This window comes from Chlorocebus sabaeus, chromosome 12 (assembly GCF_047675955.1).
Source record: "Chlorocebus sabaeus isolate Y175 chromosome 12, mChlSab1.0.hap1, whole genome shotgun sequence".
Taxonomy (NCBI): domain Eukaryota; kingdom Metazoa; phylum Chordata; class Mammalia; order Primates; family Cercopithecidae; genus Chlorocebus; species Chlorocebus sabaeus.
The window spans coordinates 62,762,541-62,789,560 of record NC_132915.1 but is presented as its reverse complement, the minus strand read 5'-3'; the positions used below and the strand labels follow the sequence as shown (position 1 = coordinate 62,789,560).

The window sequence follows — 27,020 nt, the reverse complement described above, 5'->3', positions numbered from 1 at the left end:
TAGGTATATGTCCGTGGTTTAGACTTATGCAAACCCAGATAGGCTGCGGAGCCAGACAGAAAAGCTAAGTAAAGACAAGTTTGCTAGGCACAAGACAGTAAGGAGTAGTAGGGGCTGCAAAGAACTACAGAAGACATTCTCGACATCAGCCAACTGTTGCTGTGTAGGAATTTGGGCCTAGTGTTAAAAAGATTTTCTTTGGTAGTGTGAGGCGGCTCACACTTGTAATCCCAGCACTTTGGAAGGCCAAGGTGGGCGGATCACCTGAGGTCAGGAGTTCGAGACCAGCTTGGCAAACATGGTGAAACCCTGTCTCTATAAAAGTACAAATAAATTAGCTGGGCATGATGGTGGGTGCCTGTAATCCCAGCTACTTGGGAGACTGAGGCAGGAGAATCGCTTGAACCCGGGAGGTGGAGGTTGCAGTGAGCTGAGATTGCGCCGTTCCACTCCACCCTGGGCAACAGAACGAGACTCCGTCTAAAAAAAAAAAAAAAGATACTAATGTCTTGAACCTATATAACTGGAAAGATGGCAGAGTGAATGTTAAGGAACGGATTTGGGTTTTGTCCTTTTCATCAATTAGTTGAAGTTTGGCAGAGAGTAAGGATTGAAGTTAGTGATTTGGCAGTCGTTTATGTAGAAGGAATTATTGAAATTGTTACATTACCATGGGAAAGAGGGTAGAGAGCAGGCATTCCTGGCTTGAGTTGTGTAAACTTTCCCTAAAATTGCAAAGTTTTGATTATATGTGTACTTTCTGGGCAAGATTTTGGGGGGGTGGTGTGGGAAGTAGTTCTTAGTTTTTGTCCTTAGATTTTCAAAGAGAGTACTATGAGCCAAAAATGGTTAAGAACCACTGATACTGACAGATAAGCTAAGGAGAGAACCTTGGAAAACATGTACATTTACAGGGCAAGAAGAACTGCTGCGGGGGAGCAGGGAACTCAGGAAAACCAGGAGAATACAGAAAATAAATCAATAAAGGAGGACTTTATTTTTTTTGTTGTTGTTTTGTTTTTTTGAGACGGAGTCTCGCTATGTCGCCAGGCTGTAGTACAGTGGCACGATCTCAGCCCACTGTAACCTCTGCCTCCTGGGTTCAAGCGATTCTCCCGCCTCAGCCTCCCAAGTAGCTGAGATTACAGGTACATGCCACCACGGCCAGCTAATTTTTGTATTTTTAGTAAAGACGGGATTTCACCATGTTGGCCAGGATGGTCTTGAACTCCTGACCTCAGGTGATCCGCCCGCCTCGGCCTCCCAAAGTGCTGGGATTACAGACGTGAGCCACCTTGCCTGGCCAGTGTTCTTGTTTTGGTCTGTGTTCAGGTATGATTATAGAGTGGTCTTGTTTTTGTCTTTATCACAGTTACAGAGTGGCCTTGACTGATGTTGATGTTCTCTGAAATTATTTATTTACACTAGGATACCAAGGCCTACCTGAGAGTATCAGGCTAACCCATTATGTCAGGGTTGCTTTGTTCTCTTTTTTTTCTTTTTCTTTGTTTTGAAACTGAGTCTTAATGTGTTGCCTAGGCTGGAGTGCAGTGGCGCGATCTTGGCTCACTGTAACCTCTGCCTCCAGGTTCAAGCGATTCTTGTGCCTCAGCCTCCCAAGTAGCTGGGACCACAGGCAGGTGCCACCATGCCTGGCTAATTTTTGTATTTTTAGTGGAGACGGGGTTTCACCATGCTGGCCAGGCTGGTCTCAAACGCCTGACCTCATGTAGTATGCCTGCCTCAGCCTCCCAAAGTGCTGGGATTACAAACGTGAGCCACCACGCCCGGCCGCTTTGTTCTTTTTCAAGACAGGGTTTTGCACCCAGGGTGGAGTACAGTGGTGCAGTCATGGCTCGCTGCAGCTTCAAATTCCTGGGCTCAAGGGATCCTCCTGCCCCAGAATCCTGAGTAACTGGGATTATACCACATGCCATCAACCTGGCCTTTTTTTTTTTTTTTTTCCCTGAGACTGAGTTTTGTTCTTATTGCCCAGGCTGGAGTGCAGTGGCTCGGTCTCAGCTCACTGCAACCTCTGCCTCCCAGGTTCAAGTGATTCTTCTGCTTCAGCCTCCCAAGTAGCTGGGATTATAGGCGCCCACCACCACGCCTGGCTAATTTTTTTGTGTTTTTTAGTAGAGACGGGGTTTCACCATGTTGGGCAGTATTGGCTGGGCATAGTGGCTCATGACTGTAATCCAGCACTTTGGGAAGCCGACACAGGGAGATCACTTGAGCCCAGAGGTTCAGGACCAGCCTGGGCAATGTAGTGAGACCCCATGTCTACAAAAAAATTTAAGAATTAGCTGGACGTGGTGGCTTGTGCCTTTGGTCCTAGCTACTCAGGAGGCTCAAGTGGGAGGATGGCTTGAGTCTGGGAAGTTGAGGCTACAGTTAAATGGGATTACATCACTGCACTCTAGCCTAGGTGACAGGACATGACCCTGTCTCAAAAAAAGAAAAAAACACGAAAGTACATAGTATCTCTTGAAAGAAGAGCCTAAAAATGTTATACCGTTTCACCTAAAATGTTCATACCTGAGAATTTATCCAAAGGAAAAGTCGTTTTTAAGAAGATAATAATTGGAAGCTATTTAATCTAAATACTAGCAATTGAATACTTAAGTAAATTGTGATACATCAAATCTGGATGGTATTATGCAGACATTAACATAATTATGGAGACTGTAATGTGTGAAGCATTCAATATGTTTAATGAAATGAGATACAAAATCCTGTCTCTGCTGATAATAGCTGTGCACAATTATAATATGTATGTGGTTGAAGGCTAAACAGGAACCTGACAAATGAAAAACAGATTTTAAAAGAGAGAAGGTTCTGAGTGATCTTTCTTGCATTTTAAATTTCTGTATTGTTGATAAAGTGTTGTTTGTACAATAAACACTTGTCTTTTAAAATCGTCGTTTCAGCTAGATGAACCTTGCATTTTCTTATCCTAAAATGATGGTGAGAAGGACTGAAGTAGGCGCTCAAAAATACAGTAGTAGAATATGCAACAAAAGGAGTTGCTTCTCTTAGTCACACAGTGAGTTTTTTGGAGCTCAAAATAGCCCCTGGAGAGGGCTTCTGATTCTCAATGGGCAAATACACAACCGTATGGTCCTGGTCCTGAAGTCTTAATGCTATTACACTTAGGAAGTATGTGTGAGATAAGAGCGATATTATTATTATTATTTTCTTTTCTGAGACAGGGTCTTACTCTGTTGCCCAGGCTGCAGTGCAGTGGCACAGTCTTGGCTCACTGCAACCTCCGCCTCCCAGGTTCAAGTGATTCTCATGCCTCAGCCCCCTCAAGTAGCTGGGATTACAGGCATGCACCACCATGCCCAGCTAATTTTTGTATTTTTAGTAGAGACGGGGTCTTGCCATGTTGGCCAGCCTGGTCTCGAACTCCTGACCCCCACCTCTGCATCCCAAAGTGCTGGGATTATATGCGTGACCCACCACGCCCGGCCATATTATCATTATTTAACACTATTGTTGAGAGTTTATAATCTCTTCATATATCAGATATGTAATTATAATCTCTACTCTCCAGTAGTTTGCAAGTTAGGGATAAAGCTACCTGTTAATTCTGAGTAGAAGGCCTTATACCTGGAAATGTCACCAGGGAACAAAAACCTGAAAGTTTCCTGTGTAGAAATTTTCTCCTGAATAACTTACATGTTAACTATTAGCATCCTTGAGTATATAGAAATCAATTTCAGGCCGGGCGCAGTGGCTCACTCCTGTAATCCCAGCACTTTGGGAGGCTGAGGCAGGTGGATCTCTTGAGGCCAGGAGTTCGAGACCAGCCACATGGTGATACCCCATCTCTACTAAAAATACAAAAATTAGCCAGGCATGATGCCGCATACTTGTGGTCCCAGCTACTTGGGAGGCTGAGGCAGGACAGTCGCTTGATTGAACCTGGGAGGCAGAGGTTGCAGTGAACTGAGATTGAGCCACTACATTCCAGCCTGGGCAACAGAGTGAGACTCCATCTTGGAAAGAAAACGAGAAAAAGAAATCAATTTCCATCTTCCATAGGAAGAAATAAAGATTCTTATGAAATCAGACTATTGGACCAATCCTTTTATTTCCCCTTTTATTTTTCAGATTGGAAATAGGTGATGGGATTTGTAAGCATATAAAAGCAATACAGAATAGGGTTCTGATTTAACAGCCTAAGAATAATTTCTTTTTTTGTTTGTTTTTTTGAGAGTTTCGCTCTTGTTGCCCAGGCTGGAGTGTGATGGTACGATCTTGGCTCACTGCAACCTCCACCTCCTGGGTTCAAGCGATTCTCCTGCCTCAGCCTCCCGAGTAGCTGAAATTACAGGCATGCACCACCACACCCAGCTAATTTTGTATTTTTAGTGGAGATGGGGTTTCTTCATGTCGGTGAGGCTGGTCTTGAACTCCCAACCTCAGGTGATCCGCCCGCCTTGGCCTCCCGAAGTGCTGGGGTTACAGACATGAGCCACTGCACCCGGCAAGAATTTATTTTTAACAAATCTTTGTTTAGATAGATGCTTAAGGTAGCTAAACCACTGTTGTATGTTGTCAGAGTTTATGTGGTGACTTTGGTGGGTACTAGGTAAAATCAAGGTGTCTTGCCAAAGCTGGCTTTTAGGACTTAGTTCATTTTTAACAGAGACCTCCAAAATCAAGGATTAGAGGCCAGGTGTGGTGGCTCACACCTGTAGCCCCAGCACTTTGGCTGGCCGAGGCAGGCGGATCACGAGGTCAGGAGATCGAGACCATCCTGGCTAACACGGTGAAACCCTGTCTCTACTAAAAATATAAAAAATTAGCTGGGCATGGTGGCATGCCCCTGTAGTCCCAGGTATTCGGGAGGCTGAGGCAGGAAAATCACTTGAACTCAGGAGGCAGAGGTTACAGTGAGTTGAGATGGTGCGACTGTACTTCAGCCTGGGCAACAGAAGGAGACTCCATTTAAAAAAAAAAAAAAAAAAGCAAGGATTAGAAATCAATTTACTGCTAGATGTAAAGCTTATAAAAATTATGTCGGCCGGGCGCCGTGGCTGTAATCCCAGCGCTCTGGGAGGCCGAGGCGGGCGGATCACAAGGTCAGGAGATCGAGACCATCCTGGCTAACAGGGTGAAACCCCGTCTCTACTAAAAATACAAAAAAGCCGGGTGTGGTGGCGCCGCCTGTAGTCCCAGCTACTCGGGAGGCTGAGGCAGGAGAATGGCGTGAACCCGGAAGGCGGAGCTTGCAGTGAGCGGAGATCGCGCCACTGCACTCCAGCCTGGGCGACAGAGCGAGACTCCGTCTCAAAAAAAAAAAAAAAAAAAAAAAAAAAAATTATGTCACTTAAATCCAAAATAATTGTAAATCCTAATGTGGCCCTCCTTCCACGAAGTCATGATTCTGTAGCGAAACATCAGAATTCAAGACCTATTATGAAGTACCATTACTTATCTTAGCTAGCTAGTGGTGTAGCCCGTCTTGTGTAGGAACAGTTTAGATTCACAGCTCAGAGTGTCTAAGATCTTGGCATAGCACAGACATGTGGATTGATTGATGATTGATTTTTGAGACACAGTCTCGCTTTATTGCCCAGGCTGGAGTGTAGGGGCACGATCTCGGCTCACTGCAACCTCCGCCTCCTGGGTTCAAGCGATTCTTCTGCCTCATCCTCCCTAGTAGCTGGGATTACAGGCACCCACCACTGCGCCCGGCTGATTTTTATATTTTTAGTAGAGATGTTGGACAGGGTGGTCTCAAACTTTGACCTCAGGTGATCTACCCGCCTTGGCCTCTCAAAGTGATGGAATTACAGGCGTGAGCCACCGTGCCTAGTCGGATTTGTTTATTTATTTATTTATTATTATTATTATTATTTGAGACAGAGTCTTACCCTCTTGCCCAGGCTAAAGTGTAGTGGTGCCATCTTGGCTCACTACAACCTCTGCCACCTGAGTTCAGGCAATTCTCCTGCTTCATCCTCCCAAGTACCTGGGACTACAGGTGCACACCACCATGCCCGGCTAATTTTTGTATTTTTATTGGAGACAGGGTTTCATTCACCGTGTTGGCCAGGCTGGTCTTGAACTCCTGACCTCAAGTGATCTACCTGCCTTGACCGCCCAAAGTGCTGGGATTACAGGTGTGAGCCACTGTGCCCAGCCAGATTTATTTATTTATGTGTATTATTTATTTATTTATTTATTTTTGAGACGGACTCTCATTCTGTCGCCTAGGCTAGAGTTCAGTGGCGCAGTCTCTGCAGCCTCCCCCTCCTGGATTCAAGCGATTCTCCTGCCTCAACCTCCCAAGTAACTGGGATTGAAGGCACCTGTCACCATGCCTGGCTAATTTTTATATTTTTGGTAGAGACAGGGTTTGCCATGTTTGCCAGGCTGGTCTTGAACTCCTGACCTCAGGTGATCCACTCACCTCCCAAAGTGCTAGGATTACAGGCATGAGCCACCGCACCCAGCCCTGGATTTATTTAATTTTTTTCCTCCTTATGCCACAGTACTAAGAGGAGGCCCTGGATTTCAATAAGAGAATGTTCATTGCCATGTTTTGTATTACTAAAATTTGGACATGGTGTAAGTGTTCAATAATAGGGAGTTCATTCAATTAATGTTAGTATATGCATGCAGTGAACTACCTTATCGCTGTTAAAGGTATGTAGTGGCAAGGTATGATGGCTCATGTCTGTAATCCCAGCCCTTTGGGAGGCTAAGGCGGGAGGATTGCCTAAGTCCAGAAGGATTTTATTACAGCCTGGGCAACATAGTGGGACCCTGTCTCTATAATTTAAAAAGATGTACAGTAGTTCAAACTGTTCACCCATCATTATTTCCTCAGTGTAAGTTCATAAAAGTGGTATTACAAGCCATATGTGTATATATATATAGTTTTTTGTTGTTTTGTTTTGTTTTTTAAAGGCAAGGTCTTGCTCTGTCGCCAGACTGGAGTGCGGTGGCACTATCTTGGCTCACTGCAACCTCTGCCTCCCGGGTTCAAGCGATTCTCCTGTCTCAGCCTCCTGAGTAGCTGGGATTACAGGCGCCCGCCAACACGTCCAGCTAATTTTTTTTTGTATTTTTAAGAGAGATGGGGTTTCACTATGTTCGCCAGGCTAATCTTGAACTCCTGACCTCAAGTGATCTGCCTGCCTCAGCCTCCCTAAGTGCTGGGATTACAGGCATGAGCTACTGTGCCTGGCCCGTGCTTCATGTCTTAAGTTTTCTCCGAGGACTGGCTTTGGTAAAAAGTGGCCACCCAGGAAGTTTGGTCTAGTACTACCAGCCAGTTATACATTCCCTAAAGAATCTGAATGGCCTAGTCCAGTCTAGCCTTTGGACTGATTCTCCTGAAACTCCCTCTAGACCGTGCTGTGATCAAGGGGTCTAGGCTTATATCAAACAAACAGCTACAGAGCCTCACCCTCACAGGGATGTGGGGGCCTACTACGTTAGTTGGGCAGGCCTTCTGAAAGGTGACTGTTGTAAATGCTTAAGTAGTAGCTGGGGCAAGATTGTAGGATCAAATAAGATAAATTCTCTGCACTTAGAATTGGGAGAGAGTTAATAGCTTTATGAGGAAGACAAATAAGTAATATTTTAAATCAGTGTGACATGGTCTAAGTGTTGTGGGTAGAGGGATATCTACAAGAGAGGCACTTAATCAGCCTGGACATTTAGAGAATATTCCAAGAGGACGTGTCTGAACTGAATCATGAAAGATAAGTACACGCTGGCCAGGTAAAAGAGTAGGAGAGGCTGGGTGTGGTGGCTCACGCCTGTAATGCTAGCACTTTGGGAGGCTGAGGCGGGTAGATCACGAGGTCAGGAGTTCGAGATCAGCCTGGCCAATATGGTGAAACCCCGTGTTTAGTAAAAATACAAAAATTAGCTGGGCGTGGTGGTGCACGCCTGTAGTCCCAGCTGCTTGGAGGGCTGAGGCAGGAGAATTGCTTGAACCCGGGAGGTAGAGGTCGCAGTGAGCCAAGATCACGCCACTGCACTCCAGCCTGGGTGACAGAGCAAGACTTGGTCTCAAAAAAAAAAAAAAAAAAACAGAAAAGAGTAGGAGAAGCATTTCTGGCATTGTGAACAGCATGAGCATGGAACAAAATAATTATATTTCATTGAAGAATTTTTCATGTATGATATTTATAACCAATTATTTCTAGAGTTTGAAGTCCATGGCAAGACGTGAAGATAGTAGGGGCTGGACTGAGGAGACTCTTGGTTTGGTTTTGTTTTTTTGAAGCAGGATCTTGCGCTGTCACCCAGGTGGGAGAGCAGTGGCACCATCATGGCTCACTGCAGCCTTGACCTTCTGGGCTTAAAGTAATCCTCCCATCTTATTTTTTGATTTTTTGTAGAGACAAGTTCTCACTGTGCTGCCTGAGCTCGTCATAAACTCCTGGGCTAAAGTAATCCTTCTTCCTTGGCCTTCCAAAGTCTGGCCATGAGGAGAGTCTTAATGCCATGCTAAGTATCTCAGATTTAGGTGACAGGGAGTCATGGGATGTTTTTTAGTTGGGGACTGGCATGGGAAAATTTCCATTTTTAGGAAGATGGATCTGCTTATAATAGATTAATTTTGATAGTGGTGTTGCCTGAAGGCACAAAGACTAATTGTGGTTGTCCAAGGAGAAGTGATGAGTGAGGAAGCAGAGGAAGGAGCCAGCTGTAAGAATATTTAGGAGATAGGTTTGGCAGGACTAGGATGATGGAAATGAGGGAGAAGTAGTAATCTAGGATAAAATCCACACTTGAGTGACAGGGTAGGTAGTGGTGGCGTTGGGAAAGTGAGCAATTTGAGGAGCAAGGTGATTTGTTTTGGGCATATTGAGTTTCACATGCTTGTGGGATGCATCAGTAATGATGCCAGTTAGGCAGAGATAGTCTGCTGCTCTCAGGTAGTTGCCATTTTGGAAGTGGTTTGTCCCCTTCTTCCCCCTGCTCCCGCTCAGTCTCTGTCTGACACTCTTCTAGCTACTCCTCTCTCTTTCTGTCTTTCTGTCTCTAATAAATACATATAATATATATTTAAATATATAAAGTGTATATTATATATAATTTAAATATTTGTGTATCCAGTGTAATGCCCCCGCCCAAGGTGTTGGACATGTTGCTAGAGCCCTACAGTGTCACCCTCTTAGTCCACCAACTCACAGAAAACACAGACGAGACCTTTTGCATTGATAAGGAAGCTCTCTAAGACATCTGCTTCCAAACCCTAAAGCTGCCCACACCCACCTACAGTGACCTGAGCCACCTGGTGTCTACACTGTGAGTGGGGTCACCACCTGCCTGAGCTTCCAGGGCGAGCTTAATGGCCATGAACATGGCCCTATTCCCCACTTGCACTTATTCATGTCTGGCTTTGCCCTGCCGACCATCCAGGACAGCCAGCAGTACTGAGCCCCAATAGTGCCCGTGCCAATCCAGCGGATGTTTGATGCCAAGAATGTGATGGCTGCCTGGGACCCCCCCTCTGTGGCTGTTGCTTAGCAGCTGCCATGTTCAGGGACCATACGTGCATGGAAGAGGTGGTTAAGTAAATGCTTAATCTCCAAAACAAGGACAGCAGCTACTTTGTCGGTTGAATTCCCCACAAGATGAAAACAGCTGTCTGTAACATCCTACCCTGGGGGCCAAAGATGGCTGCCACTGTCATTGGCAACAATACAGCCATCTAGGAGCTGTTCAGGTACATTTCCGAACAGTTCACAGTCATGTTCTGGCACAAAACCTTCCTGCACTAGTACATGGGCAGTGGCATGGACAAGATGGAGTTCCCTGAGGCTGCAAGCAACATGAACGTATCCATGTACAGGATACCACAGCCGAAGAGGAGAGAGAGTCTGAAGAGTGGGCCTGTGAGGAGGTGGCCTAGAGCCTTCTGTTACTGGGTAAAGGGAAGAAGTGGTGTGAACTTTTTATTCACCCACAATCTGTTCTGTGATAGCCATGTCTGTGTGTGCACTTCTTGTTCTTCATGTCTTGATATCATAGCTCTAAAGACCCTTCAATGAAACCATTTTCCTAGTGAAAAAAAATCCATATGTATATAAAAACATATACATAAAATACATATATGTATTTATTTGTTCGAGACAGGGTCTTGCTGTTTTGCCCAGGCTGGGCTCAATTTGTGATCCTTATGCCTCAGCCTCCTGAGTAGCTAAGTAGTTGGGACTACAGGCACTTGACACCTTGTCCACCTCATTCATATATATGTGTGTGTGTGTGTGTGTGTGTGTTTTTGAGACCAAGTCTCTCTCTGTTGCCTAGGCTGGAGTGCAGTGGCTCGATCCTGGCTCACTGCAGCCTCCGCCTCCTGGGTTCAAGTGATTCTTCTGCCTCAGCCTTCCGAGTAGCTGGGATTACAGGCGTGTGCCACCATACCCAGTTAATTTTGTATTTTTAGTAGGGTTTTCACCATGTTAGCCTGGCTGATCTCAAACTCTCAACCTCTGGTGATCCGCCCGCCTCAGCCTCCTAAAGTGCTGGCATTACAGGCATGAGCCACTGCGCCCGGCCCTTTTTATATTTTAAACTTAAGACTCACCTAGTTTCTGCTTTCATAGATCTTCTGTGCAAGCAGCAGGTTTATTTATGTAAAGGTTTGACATGTTTGGCTTCACCATGAGAATTGCTGATAGGATTTTATTTCAGCCTCTTAGGCTATAAGGTATATATATTAGGGCAGATATTATTTCTCTCATTCATAGCTGTGTTCATAACACTTAGTACTGGCAAAGAATTGAGTGTCTGAAGGAATGAACTGTTGAATCATGTGAAGAGTTTGACTCTTATAAGGGCTGTACTTTCTCTAAGACTGATTTTTCCATAAAGCATGTGTCTAAGTTGAATCTTGGAGGGTAAAGAGGTGGAAGAGAGCCTTTCAGGCAGAGGTAGTAGCAAGAGCAAAGGCAGGGAGGAATAGAACTGAATGGGATGTGTGTGTATAGAGAACAGCCATGAGATATTAATAATTCTTCCATGTTGTATGTCTCAGGTCATTCCAGAAAACTTAGTAATATTAATAGGTATATTAGTAGCCATGATGTGTTCTGGGAATTGTGTTTTGTTTAAAAGTTTCTGTGCATGGTTAGGTGAGGATTCAATGTATAAAATATGCCCAAACCGACAGAAAACTGTTGGTCTCGCTCTAATACAAGGCCTCTTGGAAACCTCTGAATCCCAGGCAGAACTTACTACTTCCTAATCTGTGTTCATGTAGCATATTATTCCTATCTCTAATACTGTGTTATATTGACTTATTTAATGTTTCATTTCATTAGTAGTCCTGACCATGCCTTTAATAATTCCTAGGGTCTAACATGTAGTAGATGTTAATTAAATGTTGATGAACAGTTGAACAAAAGGATGTTTATACCCTGTATTGGCCACGTTAAATCGGAACTATGTTCAGCTTCTGTATCTATTTCTTCTCGTAGCTATTTGTAGTAGATGTCCAGACAAGCCAGATCACCAAGATCCCAATTCTGAAAGACCGGGAACCTGGAGGTGTGACCCAGCAGGGCTGTGGTATCCATGCTATCGAGCTGAATCCTTCTAGAACACTGCTAGCCACTGGAGGAGACAACCCCAACAGTCTTGCCATCTATCGACTACCTACACTGGATCCTGTGTGTGTAGGAGATGTAAGTTTACCCAGTAGTCGTAGTTGGAGGGAACCTTGTTTTTAAACGGGTCTCAGTGGTTAACATGGACCCTCCTCTCAGCAGCCCAGAGTGGGGACTGGACTCCCCATAGGGCACAGTGTATGTTTGATAAAGGGGCAAGCAGCACACCTCAGGGACCAACACTATTGGGTTGCGTTTGAATCCATAGTGTCCACATACTTCCCACTGCCCATAGTCAGAGAGTAGCAGAGTTTACTAAATCATCCATTTATTCGCCAGGCATTTTTTCAGTCTTCCATGGCTAGGCATTGTTTGAGACATGGTTTGAGACACAGCAGTGAACAGAACAGATAAAGCCCCTGTCCTCTTGAAGCCTACATTCTAGTGGAGGGTGACATATAAACCAAAATATAAGCCATATAAACTAATAATTACCAGTAATATGTCAGAGTGTGGTAAGTGCCATGGAGAAGAATAAAGGCAGCATAAAGGGACTGAGAGTGAGGTGGAGGATGCTGTATCAGAAGATAAAGTTTCATTGATAGGATGATACTGGAGCAGGGAGACTTAAAAGAAATGAGGGTTCAAGCCATGTAGATATCTAGATGTCTGGAGGAAGAAAGTTCCAGATAGAAGATGGGACCCAGAGGTAGAAGGCAAGAGCTATGTGTCCACTACCCACAGTAGTGCCAATTTCATTCCAACTTTGAGCTTCTCAAGATAGAAGATAAAGATTGATCATTCTCTATGGGTTGAGACCACCAGAGATCAGAGTTGTAATTTTTACAAAAATATTTTCAGTCTGACTTGTATGCTGCTTTAGAGAGTTTATTACAATACTTATTTTACTAATTTCTTGTTTTCCTCCCTGTACCTGTTACTCCCTGCTCTCCAAGGATGGACACAAGGACTGGATCTTTTCCATCGCATGGATCAGCGACACTATGGCAGTGTCGGGTAAAGTTGCCCTTTTACAAGGAGCTTTTGATGTGGCAGGGATTGGGTGCTAGAGATTGAAAAGGGATAGTAGTGTGATAGGAAATAGCCCGGCTGGGTGCGGGGACTCACGCCTATAATCCCAGGACTTTGGGAGGCTGAGGTGGGTGGATCACTTGAGCCCAAGAATTCAAGACCAGCCTGGGCAACATATGAGACCCCATCTCTACAATTTTTTTTTTTAATTGGCTGAGTATGGTACTGCATACCTGTTGTCCCAGATACTCAGAAGGTTGAGGCAGGAGGATTGCTTGAGCCCAGGAGATCCAGGCTGCATCAGGCTGTGATCATGCCACTGCACTCCAGCCTACATGACAGAGGGTGACCCTACAGAATAATAATTTTTTTATTTAGTGTAAAAGTGATACACATTTATTGTAAGAAAATTTTAAAATAGGCTGGGCACAGTGGCTCACGCCTGTAATCTCAGCACTTCGGGAGGCCGAGGTGGGTGGATCACAAAGTCAGGAGATTGAGACCATGCTGGCTAACACGGTGAAACCCCGTCTTTACTAAATATTCAAAAAATGAGCTGGGTGTGGTGGCGGGCACTTGTATTCCCAGCTACATGGGGTACTGAGGCAGGAGAATGGTGTGAACCTGGGAGGCAGAGCTTGCAGTAAGCTGAGATCGTGCCACTGTACTCCAGCCTGGGCACAGAGCAAGACTCTGTCTTAAAAAAAAAAAGGAAAGAAAATTTTAAAATATAGCCTGGGCATGGTGGCTCATACCTGTAATCCCAGCACTTTGGGAGGCTAGGGTGGGTGGATTACAAGGTCAGGAGTTTGAGACCAGGCTAGCCAGCATGGTGAAACCGTGTCTCTACTAAAAGTGCAAAAAATTAGCTGAGTGTGGTCATGGGTGCTTGTAGTCCCAGCTACTCAGGAGACTGAGGCAGGAGAATTGCTTGAACCCAGCAGGCAGAGGTTGCAGTGAGCTGAGATGGCGCCACTGCACTCCAACCTGAGTGACAGCATGAGACTCCATCTCAAAAAAAAAAAAAAAAAAAAAAGGATAGATAGATAGATTTAAAAAAAGGAAGTAAGGACCACCCAGAAGATCTCTATCCAGATATAACCACTTTTTTTTGGTGGATTGTTTTGTTTTCTTTTTGAGACAGTGTCTCATCTTGTCACCCAGGCTTGTTTACAGTGGCATGATTCTAGCTTACTGCATCCTTGAGCTTTTGGGTTCAAGTGACCCTTCTGCCTCAGGCTCCCAGGTAGCTGGGACTATAGGCACACACCATCACACCCAGCTAGTAATAACCACTGTTGACATTTTAAAATATAACTTGCTAGTCTTTTATTTCAGTACCTTTTTTCTTTTAGACACAAGGTCTTGCTCTGTTGCCCAGGCTGGAGTGCAGTAGCGCAATCTCGGCTCACTGCAAGCTCCACCTCCCGGGTTCACGCCATTCTCCTGCCTCAGCCTCCCAAGTAGCTGGGACTACAGGCACCCACCTCCGTACCCGGCTAATTTTTTGTATTTTTAGTAGAGACAGGGTTTCACCATGGTCTCGATCTCCTGACCTTGTGATCCACCCGCCTCGGCCTCCCAAAGTGCTGAGACTACAGGCATGAGCCACCGTGCCCAGCCAAAGTGCTTAGATTATACAGGCATGAGCCACTGCACCCAGCCTTAGTACGATTTTTTTTTTTTTTTTAATACAGAGTCTCACTCTGTCTTCCAGGCTGGAGTGCAGTAGCACGACCTCGGCTCACCACAACCTCCACTTCCCAGGTTCAAGCGATTCTCCTGCCTCAGCCTCCTGAGTAGCTGGGATTACAGGTGCCCACCACCACGCCAGGCTAATTTTTCTATTTTTAGTAGAGATGGGGTTTCACCATATTGGCCAGGCTGGTCTCAAACTCCTGACCTCAGTGATTTGTCTGCCTCGGCCTCCGAAAATGCTGGGATTACAGGCGTAAGCCACCATGCCTGGCCCATGTGTTTTGGTTGATTAATATGAGATCATTCAGAAGATGTATATATAGAATTCTTTGTGAAATTCTTTTTTTTTTTTTTTTTTTTTTTTTTTTGGAGATGGAGTCTTGCTGTGTCGCCTGGGCTGAAGTGCAGTGGTGCAATCTCGGCTCACTGCAACCTCTGCCTCCTGGGTCCAAGCACTTCTCCCTGCCTCAGCCTCCTGAGTAGCTGGGATTACAGGTGCCCACCACCACGCCTGGTAATTTTTGTGTTTTTTAGTAGAGATGAGGTTTTGCCATGTTGGCCAGGCTGGTCTTGAATGCCTGACCTCAGGTGATCTGCCTGCCTCGGCCTCCCAAAGTGCTGGGATTACAGGCGTGAGCCACTGCTCCTGGCCTCATATCATTACACTTTAAAATTTTCGTAATAAAACTTTGATGGGGTAAATGAGATCTCACTGTACACAAAGTAATCTTCTGAAACAGTTACCTAATTTTCTCACTCTGATGCTCAAATCTTTGAGAGACTTTCTAGTATCTCTAAGATGAAAAACAGATTTTATAGCACAGCATACAAGGCCCACGCCCACCTTTCCAACTTTATCTCTCATAGCTTCCATGCTAGCACTCCACAATCCAGCATAACAAACCATGTCTAGTTCTCCACATGTGCCCTTGTCTCTGTGGGCTTTTCTAATTTCACATAATTAGCATTCTACTTTGAATTGATATGTCTGTCATTTTAGATGATTTTTTCTTTTTTTTAATTTTTGAGACCAAGTCTCGCTCTGTCACCCAGGCTGGAGTGCAGTGGCGGCATCTTGGCTCACCGCAACCTCTGCCTCCCAGGTTCAAACACTTCTCTTGCCTCGGCCTCCCAAGTAGCTGGGACTACAGGTGCGTGCCACTGTGCCTGGCTAATTTTTGTATTTTTAGTAGAGACAGACTTTCACCATGTTGACCAGGCTGGTCTCAAACTCCTGACTTCAAGTGATCTGCCTGTGTCAGTCTCCCAAAGTGCTGAAATTTCAGGCGTGAGCCACTGCACCCGGCCTAGATATTTTTTCTATGAAGTGTTCAGGAGATTAGCAGTGTGGGAAGGGCACCTTCTTGGTCTCAAAGGAGAATTGGCAAATAACTTTACTGGAAAAATAACTTTAAAACACGTTGTTGTTGTTGTTGTTGAGACAGGGTCTCACTCTGTTACCTAGGCAGGAGTGCGGTAGTGTGATTATTGCTCACTGCAACCTCGAACTCCCAGGATTAAGAGATCCCCTCAAGTAGCTGGGACTATAAGCACACATCACCACACCCGGTTAATTATTTCTATTTTTTATAGAGACTGGGTCTTACTTTGTTGCCCAGGCTGCTCTCGAACTCCTAGGCTCAAGCAGTCCTCCCACTTCAGCCTCTCAAAGTGCTGGGATTACAGGCATGAGCCACTATGCCTGGCCTAAAACATAATTTCTTGGTACTCCGTTTTATGGATATAATATAACCCTATTGTTGAACATAGTGAGTGTTCTGAATAAACATCTTTGTATATGGGTGTTGTGATGGTGGATTGTTTCTGAATGGGAATATAAACTTACTTTTTGTTTTTGTTTGTTCCTCTTTTTTTTTTTTTTTTTTTTCTGAGACGGAGTCTCGCTCTGTCACTCAGGCTGGAGTGCAGTGGCGCGATCTCCACTCACTGCGAGCTCCGCCTCCCGGGTTCACGCCATTCTCCTGCCTCAGCCGCCCGTGTAGCTGGGACTATAGGTGCCCACCACCATGCCCGGCTGATTTTTGTATTTTTAGTAGAGACGGGGTTTCACCATGTCAGCCAGGATGGTCTCGATCTCCTGACCTCGTGATCCGCCTGTCTCGGCCTCCCAAAGTGTTGGGATTACAGGCGTGAGCCACCACGCCTGGCTGTTCTTCTTTTTTTTTTGAGACAGAGTCTTCTGTCGCCCAGCTGGAGTGCAGTGGCCATGTCTTAGCTCACTGCAACCTCCGCCTCCCAGGTTCAAGCGATTCTCCTGCCTCAGCCTTCTGAGTAGCTGGGACTACAGGCGCACGCCACCACGCCCAGCTGATGTTTGTCTTTTTAGTAGAGATGGCTTACACCATGTTTCAGGCTGATCTCGAACTCCTGACCTTGTGATCCACCCACCTCAGCCTCCCAAAGTGCTGGGATTACAGGCGTGAGCCACTGCGCCCAGCTGTTGTTTCTCCTTTTTTTTTTTTTTTTTTTTTTGGAGTTAAGGTCTTGCTCTGTCACCCAGGATGGAGTGCAGTGACGTGATCATGGCTCACTGCAGCCTTAACCTCCCAGTCTCAAACAATCCTCCTGTCTCAGCACCCCACCCCCATCCCTGAGTAGCTGGGACTACAGGCATGTGCCACCACACCTGGCTAGTTTTTTGTATTTTTTTGTACTCATGGTGTTTCGACATTTTGCCCAGGCTGGTCTCGACCTCCTGGCCTCAAGCGATCTGCCTGCCTAAGCCTCCCAAAGTGTTGGGGTTACAGGCGTGAGCCACTGCACCTGGCCAGGAAGATAAAATTTCCTTGCTGCAGGTTGCTCAGTTGTACTCTAGAAAGGTACCATTTTAGCTTGCCACCAACAGCGTATTCAGGGCTCAATTCACAGAAAAGTGTTCTTGTTTTTTGTTGTTGTTGTTGTTGTTGTTATTTTGAGACGGAGTCTCTGTCATCCAGGCTGGAGTGCAGTGGTGTGATCTTAGCTCACTGCAACTTCCGTCTCCCAGGTTCAAGTGATTCTCCTGCCTCAGCCTCCTGAGTAGCTGGGATTATAGGCGCACGCTCCACTAATTTTTGTGTTTTTAGTAGAGACGGAGTTTCACCATGTTGGTCAGGCTGATCTCAAACTCCTGACCTCGTTATCTGCCTACCTCAGCCTCCCAAAGTGCTGGGGTTACAGGCATGAGCCACTGTGCCTGGCCTGGTTTTTTAAGCTTTATTATTGTTTGCTAAGAGAAGTGATTTATCTTTTTAAGCATTCATTTTATTTATGTAGAACAGTCATTTCTTTTTCTTTTTTTTCTTTTTTTTTTTATTTGGAGGTGGGGTCTTAACTCTGTTGCCCAGAGTGGTGGTGTGACCCCAGCTCACTGCATCCTTGACCTCTCCAGGCTCCAGTGACCCTCCCACGTCAGCCTTCTGGGTAGCTGGGACTACAGGTTTGCGCCACCACGCCTGGCTAATTTTGTATTTTCTGTAGAGACAGGGTTTTGCCATGTTACCCGGCCTCCCAGAGTGCTGGGATTAAAGGCATATACCACTGTACCCAGCCTAGAACAGTCATCATTATCTCTTTTTTTTTTTTTTTTTTTTGAGATGGGGTCTCACTCTGTCACCCAGGTTGGAGTCAGTGGCACAATCTCAGCTCACTGCAACTTCTGCTTCCCAGGCTCAAGCTATCCTCCCAGCTCAGCCTCCTGAGTAGCTGGCACCACAGGCGTGCACCACCACGCCTGGCTAATTTTTTGTATTTTTGGTAGAGATGGGGTTTTGCCATGTTGCTCAGGCTGGTCTCAAACTCTTGAGCTCAGGTGGTCCACCTACCTCAGCCTCCCAAGGTGCTGGGATTACAGGTGTGAATGGTAATTCTTAATAGAACAGAATAGTCTAGAACAGTCATTCTTAATAAAAGGATTGTGGGCCGGGCGCAGTGGCTCACACCTGTAATCCCTGGACTTTGGGAGGCTGAGGTGGGCGGATCACCTGAGGTCTGGAGTTCAAGACCAGCCTGACCAACATGGAGAAACCCTGTCTCTACTAAAAATACAAAATTAGCCGGGCGTAGTGACACATGCCTGTAATCCCAGCTACTCAGAAGGCTGAGGCAGGAGAATCGCTTGAACCCAGTAGGCGAAAGTTGCGGTGAGCCAGGATCACACCATTGCACTCCAGCCTGGGCAACAAGAGTGAAACTGTCCCCCCATGAGCCACCCGGGTGTGGTGGCTCATGCCTGTAATCCTAGCACTTTGGGAGGCCGAGGCAGGCTGATCACTGGAGCTCAGGAGTTCAAGACCAGCTTGGGCAACATGGTTAAACCCCATCTCTACTAAAAATACAAAAAAAATAGCCAGGCATGGAGCGGGCGGGTGAGGCGTGGGAATCGCTTGAACCCAGGAGACGGAGGTTGCAGTGAGCTGAGATCGCACCACTGCACTCCAGCCTGGGCGACGAAGCGAGACTCTCTCAAAAAATAATAAAAAATAAATTTCACCAAGTGTGTCAAACTTAAATGTTTTAATGCCTAGACCTTAGGTGAATAATTCTCTTAGCGTAGCTATTAAAAATGCCTACTGCTCTGTGTTCAGGGTGGGCCATCTGGCCAAGCTTCAGCACGTATGAGGATGATGCACAGCTAGACTATGAAAGCCCACTTTGGCATCTGTGGGATTTCCCATAGAGGGGTGGGCGTATCTGACATCCGTGTTCTCCTGGCCCTGCAGGCTCACGCGATGGTTCTATGGGACTCTGGGAGGTGACAGATGATGTTTTGACCAAAAGTGATGCAAGACACAATGTGTCGCGGGTCCCTGTGTATGCACACATCACTCACAAGGCCTTAAAGGACATCCCCAAAGAAGACACAAACCCTGACAACTGCAAGGTTCGGGCTCTGGCCTTCAACAGCAAGAACAAGGTATGAACTTGTGTAGGGATCCCTGAAGTCTATTCCTCTTGCTTGTCTTGGGATATGCACTCCTTTTTCCTTCCCCATCAGTGCTTGCTACATAGCATGGTTCTGAGCCCAGACATCACCTCTTAAAGACTGAGTGATGCTGGTGAGAAATTATAACTGAGGCTCTGAAACCCACCCCTTCAGTTGGTCTCTGCAGTATTTCTCTGAGTGGTCTATATTTGTGGGTCAGCCTCACAGAATTCCCCTAGGGCCACCCTGATTTGACTGTCTCTCATTTGCACATGCCTTTGCAGGTTCTCTATTCTGGGCATGATTTTCATACCTGCTTCTGAAAATAATCACTTTTTTTCTCTTTGGTATTAATTCCTTTTTTTTTTTTTTTTTTGAGACTGTGTTTTGCTCTTGTCACCTAGGCAGGAGTGTAATGGCGCGATCTCAGCTTACAGCAACCTCTGCCTCCCAGGTTCAAGCAATTCTTCTGCCTCAGCCTCCCAAGTAGCTGGGACTACAGGCGTGCACCACTCTGCGTGACTAATTTTGTATTTTTTAGTAGAGATGGGGTTTCACCGTGTTGGCCAGGCTGGTCTCGAACTCCTGACCTCAGCTGATCCCCTCTCCATGGCCTCCCAAAGTGCTGAGATTATAAGCGTGAGCCATCACACCTAACCAGTATACTTAACTGCCTACTTTCCCTTCACATTTCCACTAAGTCTTACCCTATTGAGTCAGATCTGATGCTGAGGTTTTCATAAAAGCCAGGTGCAGTGACTCACATCTGTAATCCCTACACTTTCAGAGGCCGAGGCAGGCAGATCACAAGGTCAAGAGTTTGAGACCAGCCTGGCCAACATGGTAAAACCTCATCTTTACTGAAAATACAAAAAAATTAGCTGGGCATGGTGGCATGTGCCTGTAGTCCCAGCTACTCGGGAGGCTGAGGCAGGAGAATTGCTTGAACCTGGGAGGCAGAGATTGCAGTGAGCCAAGATTGCGCCATTGCACTCCAGCCTGGGCCACAGAGGAAGACTCCGTCTCGAAAAAAAAAAAAAAGCAGTGTCAGAATATATACCCAGAGCCAGAGAAAGGCTTCTCCAAAATCTGAATCAGGCCACAGTTTGAAGGGTAGTTCCCTCAGCCTCCTATCCCATCTATATTTATGGCGTAAGGGTAGATTCATCTCTCCTAGATTAGACTCTTCACTTACAGAAATTCTCACACTATATTATGAAACTGTCCTTCACGTGTGTGCCCTGCTTTAACTCTCCAACAGGATGTTGAGGAAATGATGGCATAGTGAGGAGTTTTTGAACCATGGGTGCCTGTGTTATTACTGGCAGCCTCAATTTAATATGCCATTCAGCTGTGTTCTGTAGGGTGAAGTGATGGTCTAATAAATACTGGCACCTCTGCTGGAATCATCCCAAGATAGGAGTAAAGGACCCTGACCTTAGAATCCTCTCCTGCTTATTATCGTGAATTAATTGCTATGGATGATAATATAACCTGGTTTTCATTGCTCTTGTAGGAATTGGGAGCAGTGTCTCTGGATGGCTACTTTCATCTCTGGAAGGCTGAAAATACACTATCTAAGGTGTGATGAACATGATTTGGAGGTTTTACATAATAATTCACCTTACAGTTAAAATATCGTAATTCTTGCTGAGCTTTTTCATTCTTGTTTGTTTTATCTGTTTGTTTATTTTTGAGGCAGAGTCTCGCTCTGATGCCCAGGCTGGAGTGCAGTGGTGCAATCTTGGCTCACTGCAACCTCTAACTCCTGGATTCAACCAATTCTTATGCCTCAGCCACCAGAGTAGCTGGGATTACAGGCGTCTGCCAATATGCCCAGGTATTCTTTTGTATTTTTAGTAGGAACGTGGTCTCACCATGTTGGCCAGGTTGGTGTTTTTATTTTTAGAGACAGTAAATATAGGGTCTCACTTTGTCACCCAAGCTGGAGTGCAGTCATGGCTCATGGATCAGTGCAGCCTTGAACTCCTGGGCATAAGCGATCATCTTGCCTCAGCCTCCCAAGTAGCTGAGACTGTGGGCATGTGTCACCACATCCATCTGGTTGTTTTTTGTTTTGTTTTGTTTTGTTAATTTTTTGTAGAGACAGAATCTCGCTATGTTGCCCAGGCTGGTTTTGAGCTCCTGACCTCAAGCGATCCTCCCACCTTGGTCTCCTGAAGTGCTGGGAGTTCAGGCATGAGCCATTGCACCTGGTCTCAATTCTTGTATAAAAGACCAGTTCTCCAAAGGTCTGGGCATGTTTTTGCACAGTACATGAAATTTTGAGTCTGGTATGCCTCTCTTGCAGGAAAGTCTTTAAAGAGTAAGACAGGGTGATTCTTTCATATTGCAAAAGCTTCCTTAGAGGCTCCTTTGACTAGCAGTCCTCCTCAACAATGCATTTAAGTATTTCTTTGTAGATTAGTGACTACTTGGCATGCTGTACGAGAAGGAAAACCTAAGTGTTAGGAACCTTTGGCAATTGAAGATTGATCAAATTAAGATAAACCATCTCTGAAATAATCATGTAAGGTAACGAGAAAATAGACTTAATTTACAATACAAATTAATCATCCCTAATCCAGAATGCTCCAAAATCCAGTTGGGCACAATGTCTCACGCCTGTAATCCCAACACTTTGGAAGGCTGAAGCAGGAGGCTTGAGCCCAGGAGTTCAAAACTAGCCTGGGCAGCGCAGCAAGACCCGATCTCTGCAAAAAAAATTTAAAAATTAGTCATACATTGTGGCACATGCCTGTAGTCCCAGCTACTGGAGGGTAGTGGTGCTGAGGTGGTAGGACCGCTTGAGCCAAGGAGGTCAAGGCTGCAGCGAGCCGTAATTTTGCCACTGCACTCCAGCGTGGGTGACAAAGCGAGACCCTATCTCAAAAAAAGAACAAAAAAAAAGGTCGGGCGTGGTGGCTCACGCCTGTAATCCCAGCACTTTGGGAGGCCGAGGCGGGTGGATCACAAGGTCAAGAGATCAAGACCATCCGGGCCAACATGGTGAAACCCTGTCCCTACTAAAAATACAAAAATAGCTGGGCGTGGTGGTGGGCTCCTGTAGTCCCAGGTACTCGGGAGGCTGAGGCAGGAGAATCGCTTGAACCCAGGAGGCGAAAGTTGCAGTGAGCCGAGATCATGCCACTGCACCCTAGTCTGGCAACAGAGCAAGACTCTCTCAAAAAAAAGAAAAAAAAAAAAAAGGCTCCAAAGTCTAAAACTTTTTGAGCATCAACACAATGCCACAAGTGGAAAATTTCACACCAGACACCTTTGCTTTCTGACGGGTCAGTGTACCAAACATTGTTTCATGCAGAAAATTATTTAAAATATTGTATAAAATTACCTTCAGTCTATGTGTATAAGATGTATATGAAACATAAATGAGGCCGGGCGCGGTGGCTCAAGCCTGTAATCCCAGCACTTTGGGAGGCTGAGACAGGCGGATCACGAGGTCAGGAGATCAAGACCATCCTGGCTAACACAGTGAAACCCCGTCTCTACTAAAAAAATACAAAAAACTAGCTGGGCGAGGTGGCGGGTGCCTGTAGTCCCAGCTACTCGGGAGGCTGAGGCAGGAGAATGGTGTGAACCTGGGAGGCGGAGCTTGCAGTGAGCTGAGATGGCACCACTGCACTCCAGCCTGGGCAACAGAGCGAGACTTCGTCTCAAAAAAAAAAAAAAAAAAGAAGGAAACATAAATGAATTTTGCAGTTAGACTTGGGCGCCATCCCCAAGAATAGCTCATTACATATATGTAGATATTTTAAATCCTGGGCCAGGCTTGGTGGCTCATGCCTGTAATCCCAGCACTTTGGGAGGCCAAGGCGGGCGTATCACAAGGTCAGGAGATGGAGACCATCCTGGCTAACACAGTGAAACCCCATCTCTACTAAAAATACAAAACATTAGCCGGGCGTGGTGGCGGCCACTTGTAGTCCAGCTACCCGGGAGGCTGAGGCAGGAGAATGGCGTGAGCCCAGGAAGAGGAGCTTTCAGTGAGCCGAGATCGCACCACTGCACTCCGGCCTGGGAGACGGTGCGAGACTCCATTTCCAAAAAAAAAAAAAAAAAAAAACTGGAGAAATCCAAAATTCAAAACATTTGTAGTCACAAGCATTTTGGATAAGGGAGACTCAACAAGCAACTTTTACAGAGTTAAACCTACTTGTGAATCGTTCGTCTTTTTTTTTTTTTTTTGAGACAGTCTCACTTTGTTGCCCAGGCTAGAGTGCAGTGACACGATCTCAGCTCACTGCAACCTCCACCTCCCAGGTTCAAGCGATTCTCCTGCCTCAGCCTCCTGAGTAGCTGGGATTACAGGCATGTACCACCACCGCTAGCTAATTTTTTGTGTTTTTAGTAGAGATGGGGTCTCACCAGGTTGGCCAGCCTGGTCTCAAACTCCTGACCTCAGGTGACCTGCCTGCCTCAGCCTCCCAAAGTGCTGGGATTATAGGCGTTAGCCACAGTGCCCGGCTTTTTGTCTTCTTATCCTAGAGGACTTTGCAAGAGGAAGCAGGGTTCCAGGAATTAGTGATTCCTTCATGTCACAATAGCCTTTGAGCTCCACTGACCTTGTATGCTGTCTTATGTGTAGTATGCACCCACTGAGGATTTGCTAACTGACAAAGACCCAGGGTTAAGGCTGATGTGGGTTATCTGGGATTAAGCTAGTCCCATGAGTGTGCTTTCTATAGCATACAATTCCCATTCAGGTGGGAAGGTGAGGTGGGGGTAGCCAGAGATCAGCCTCTTTATCTGAAAAGCACTGAGGTGGCCCTTACTGGCAGACAGAACAGAGTGGGACCATGGCTTTAGTGCCCTGGAACGATTCCCAAAAACAACCTGAATAGTTGAAACAGCCTCCCAAGAAAGGCCTTGGCCTTTCCAGGTACTTCTGATTATTTATTCCAGATTTACCTTTTCCCCAATCTGTCTCCTTCATTATCTAGGTCTTACTGTTTATTACAGTCACCTCGTCTTTCTCCTGTATACTTAGGGGTGGAACAGTGTTATTTCTGTAATCAGGGCTTGGTTTTATGTGGCTTTTGTATGAGGGAAGCCCACCGAGGTGGGAGTCCAGAAACAATATCCCTGCACTGTGGCCGAGCACGGTGGCTTATGCCTCTCTGCTGATGCCATGGTTATATCTCTCCTCTGTTTTCAGCTCCTCTCCACCAAACTGCCATATTGCCGTGAGAACGTGTGTCTGGCCTATGGTAGTGAATGGTCAGTGTACGCAGTGGGCTCCCAAGCTCATGTCTCCTTCTTGGATCCACGGCAGCCATCATACAATGTCAAGTCTGTCTGTTCCAGGGAGCGAGGCAGTGGTAAGAGTCCCTGTGTGCACCTCAGGCCTACAGCCGCACTGCATATGGGTTCTGACTTTCAGTTTCTTTGTTGGTTTCCAAACAGGTATAGTGCTCTGTATGGAACATACAAAAATGTGTTCACAAAGGGGAGTGACGGCTGGGCGCGGTGACTTACGCCTGTAATCCCAGCACTTGGGGAGGCCGAGGCAGGCGGATCACCTGAGTTCAGGAGTTTGAGACCAGCCTGACCAATATGGAGAAACCCTGTCTCTACTAAAAATACAAAATTAGCCAGGCACAGTGGCGCATGCCTGTAACCCCAGCTACTCGGGAGGCTAAGGCAGGAGAATCACTTGAACCTGGTCAGCAGAGGTTGCAGTGAGCTGAGATCGCACCATTGTACTCCAGCCTGGGCAACGAGAGCGAAAACCTGTCTCAAAAAAAAAAAAAAAAAAGAAAAGGGGTGAGAGGGGAGTGACACAAAAGGGCACTAGGCTTTGAAACACCACAGACAAATGTGTGGCCACAGAAGCCTTTGTTGGAAGCCACTAGTGAGGATATTAGTAATTTCCATGTTCTTTTAGAAAGCCCTACTTTCTTTCTTTCTTTCTTTCTTTTTTTTTTTTTTTGAGGCAAAGTCTCGCTCTGACACCAGGCTGGAGTGCAGTGGCGCGATCTCGGCTCACTGCAACCTCTGCCTTCCGAGTTCAAGTGATTCTCCTGCCTCAGCCTCCCGAGTAGCTGGGACTACAGGCGTACACCACCATGCCCAACTAATTTTTGTACTTTTAGTAGAGACAGGATTTCACTATGTTGGCCAGGATGACCTTGATCTCTTGACCTTGTGATCCACCCACCTTGGCCTCCCAGAGTGCTGGGATTACAGGTATGAGCCACTGCACCTGGCTGAGAACCCTACTTTCTGTCCTGTGGTAATTTTTTTGCTGTGGTCCTGCCTGAACTAAAATTCCATTTATGCTAAGATGTGGCATGGTGGGATAAGGAGGAAGTTTACAAAGGGCATGAGGAAACCTCAGGGTAATGAGTATGTTCATTATGTAGATTGTGGTTATGATGTCATGGATATATACATATGTTAGAACCTCAAATTGTATACTTTATGTGACATATATTGTATGACAAACCTCAATGAGGCTGAAGAAAATACTGAGTTTAGTTCTGACCACTGGGTAAATTAAGCTTCCACCTCAAATCTTTTATAGCATGTTCTCTGTAAGAGCACCCTCATTCTTTATTGAAGAGGGAAAAAATACTTATTCTAGTGTACTTTGAAGGTTTCAGAATACCTTTTTCTGACATCCCATTTCATCATACCAAGAACCCTATGGGAAGCAGATGACAAAAGATAGTTTTACACATAAGACCTAGAGCCAGCTAAATAACTTCCCCAGCATCACACAGCTTAATGGGGGAAGAGCTAGGGACCAGAATCCAACTTAACAAATTGTATTTTCTTTATCTCACTTTATCTCATTTTCTCATGCAAAACTATGGCTGTGTTATCATGAGAGTCCTAAAAGGCACACTGTGGATTATAGTTCACCCTCTCTTTTTCAAGTAGTGTTTATTCCTATGCAGATACTGCAAAGTAGCTTTTGTTTGGGTCTGGGTTTTTTTTTTTTTTTTTTTGGAGACAGGGTCCTCACTCTCTTGGCCAGGCTGGAGGACAGTGGCGCAATCTTGGCTCTTTGCAGCTTCCACCTGCCAGGCTCAAGCAGTCCTCCCACCTCAGCCTCCCGAGTAGCTGGGACTATAAGTGTCCACCACCTCATTCAGCTAATTTTTGTATTTTTGTAGAGACAGGTTCTCATCATGTTGCCCAGACTTGTCTCAAACTCTTGGGCCACCCACTTCAGCCTCCCAAAATGTGTGCTAAGATTATAGGGATTACAGGCATGATACACTGTGCCCAGCTATTTCTTTTTTTTTTTTTTGAGATGAGTCTAGCTCTGTCACCCAGGCTGGAGTAAAGTGGCATGATCTCAGCTTACTGCACCCTCTGCCTCCCAGGTTCAAGTGATTCTCCTGCGTCAGCCTCCTGAGCAGCTGGGACTACAGGCGTGTACCATCATGCCCAGCTAATTTTTGTTTTTAGTAGAGATGGCGTTTCACCACGTTGGCCAGACCTGTCTGGAACTCCTGACCTCAAGTGATCCACTCGCCTTGGGCCTCCCAAAGTGCTGGGATTACAGGCTTGAGCCACCGTGCCCAGCCTATTTTTTCTTTTTCTTTTTTTTTTTTTTTTTGAGGCAGAGTCTCGCTCTGTCGCCCAGGCTGGAGTGCAGTGGCCGGATCTCAGCTCACTGCAAGCTCCGCCTCCCGGGTTTACGCCATTCTCCTGCCTCAAGACTCCCGAGTAGCTGGGACTACAGGCGCCCGCCACTGCGCCCGGCTAGATTTTTGTATTTTTTAGTAGAGACGGGGTTTCACCGGGTT

At 46.0% G+C, this 27,020-nt stretch overlaps 1 protein-coding gene across 2 annotated transcripts in view; it reads left to right on the top strand.

Annotated features, from left to right (window-relative positions):
- DCAF12 (DDB1 and CUL4 associated factor 12) overlaps positions 1–27,020 on the top strand; it is a 35,790-nt gene that overhangs the window by 4,032 nt on the left and 4,738 nt on the right. For both annotated transcript variants that reach the window (XM_073021727.1, XM_073021726.1), the window contains exons 3-7: positions 11,460–11,666; positions 12,545–12,605; positions 19,040–19,233; positions 20,759–20,824; positions 24,419–24,581. In XM_073021727.1, coding sequence (XP_072877828.1) covers positions 11,460–11,666; positions 12,545–12,605; positions 19,040–19,233; positions 20,759–20,824; positions 24,419–24,581 — 691 coding nt within the window. The remainder of the gene's footprint in view (positions 1–11,459; positions 11,667–12,544; positions 12,606–19,039; positions 19,234–20,758; positions 20,825–24,418; positions 24,582–27,020) is intronic.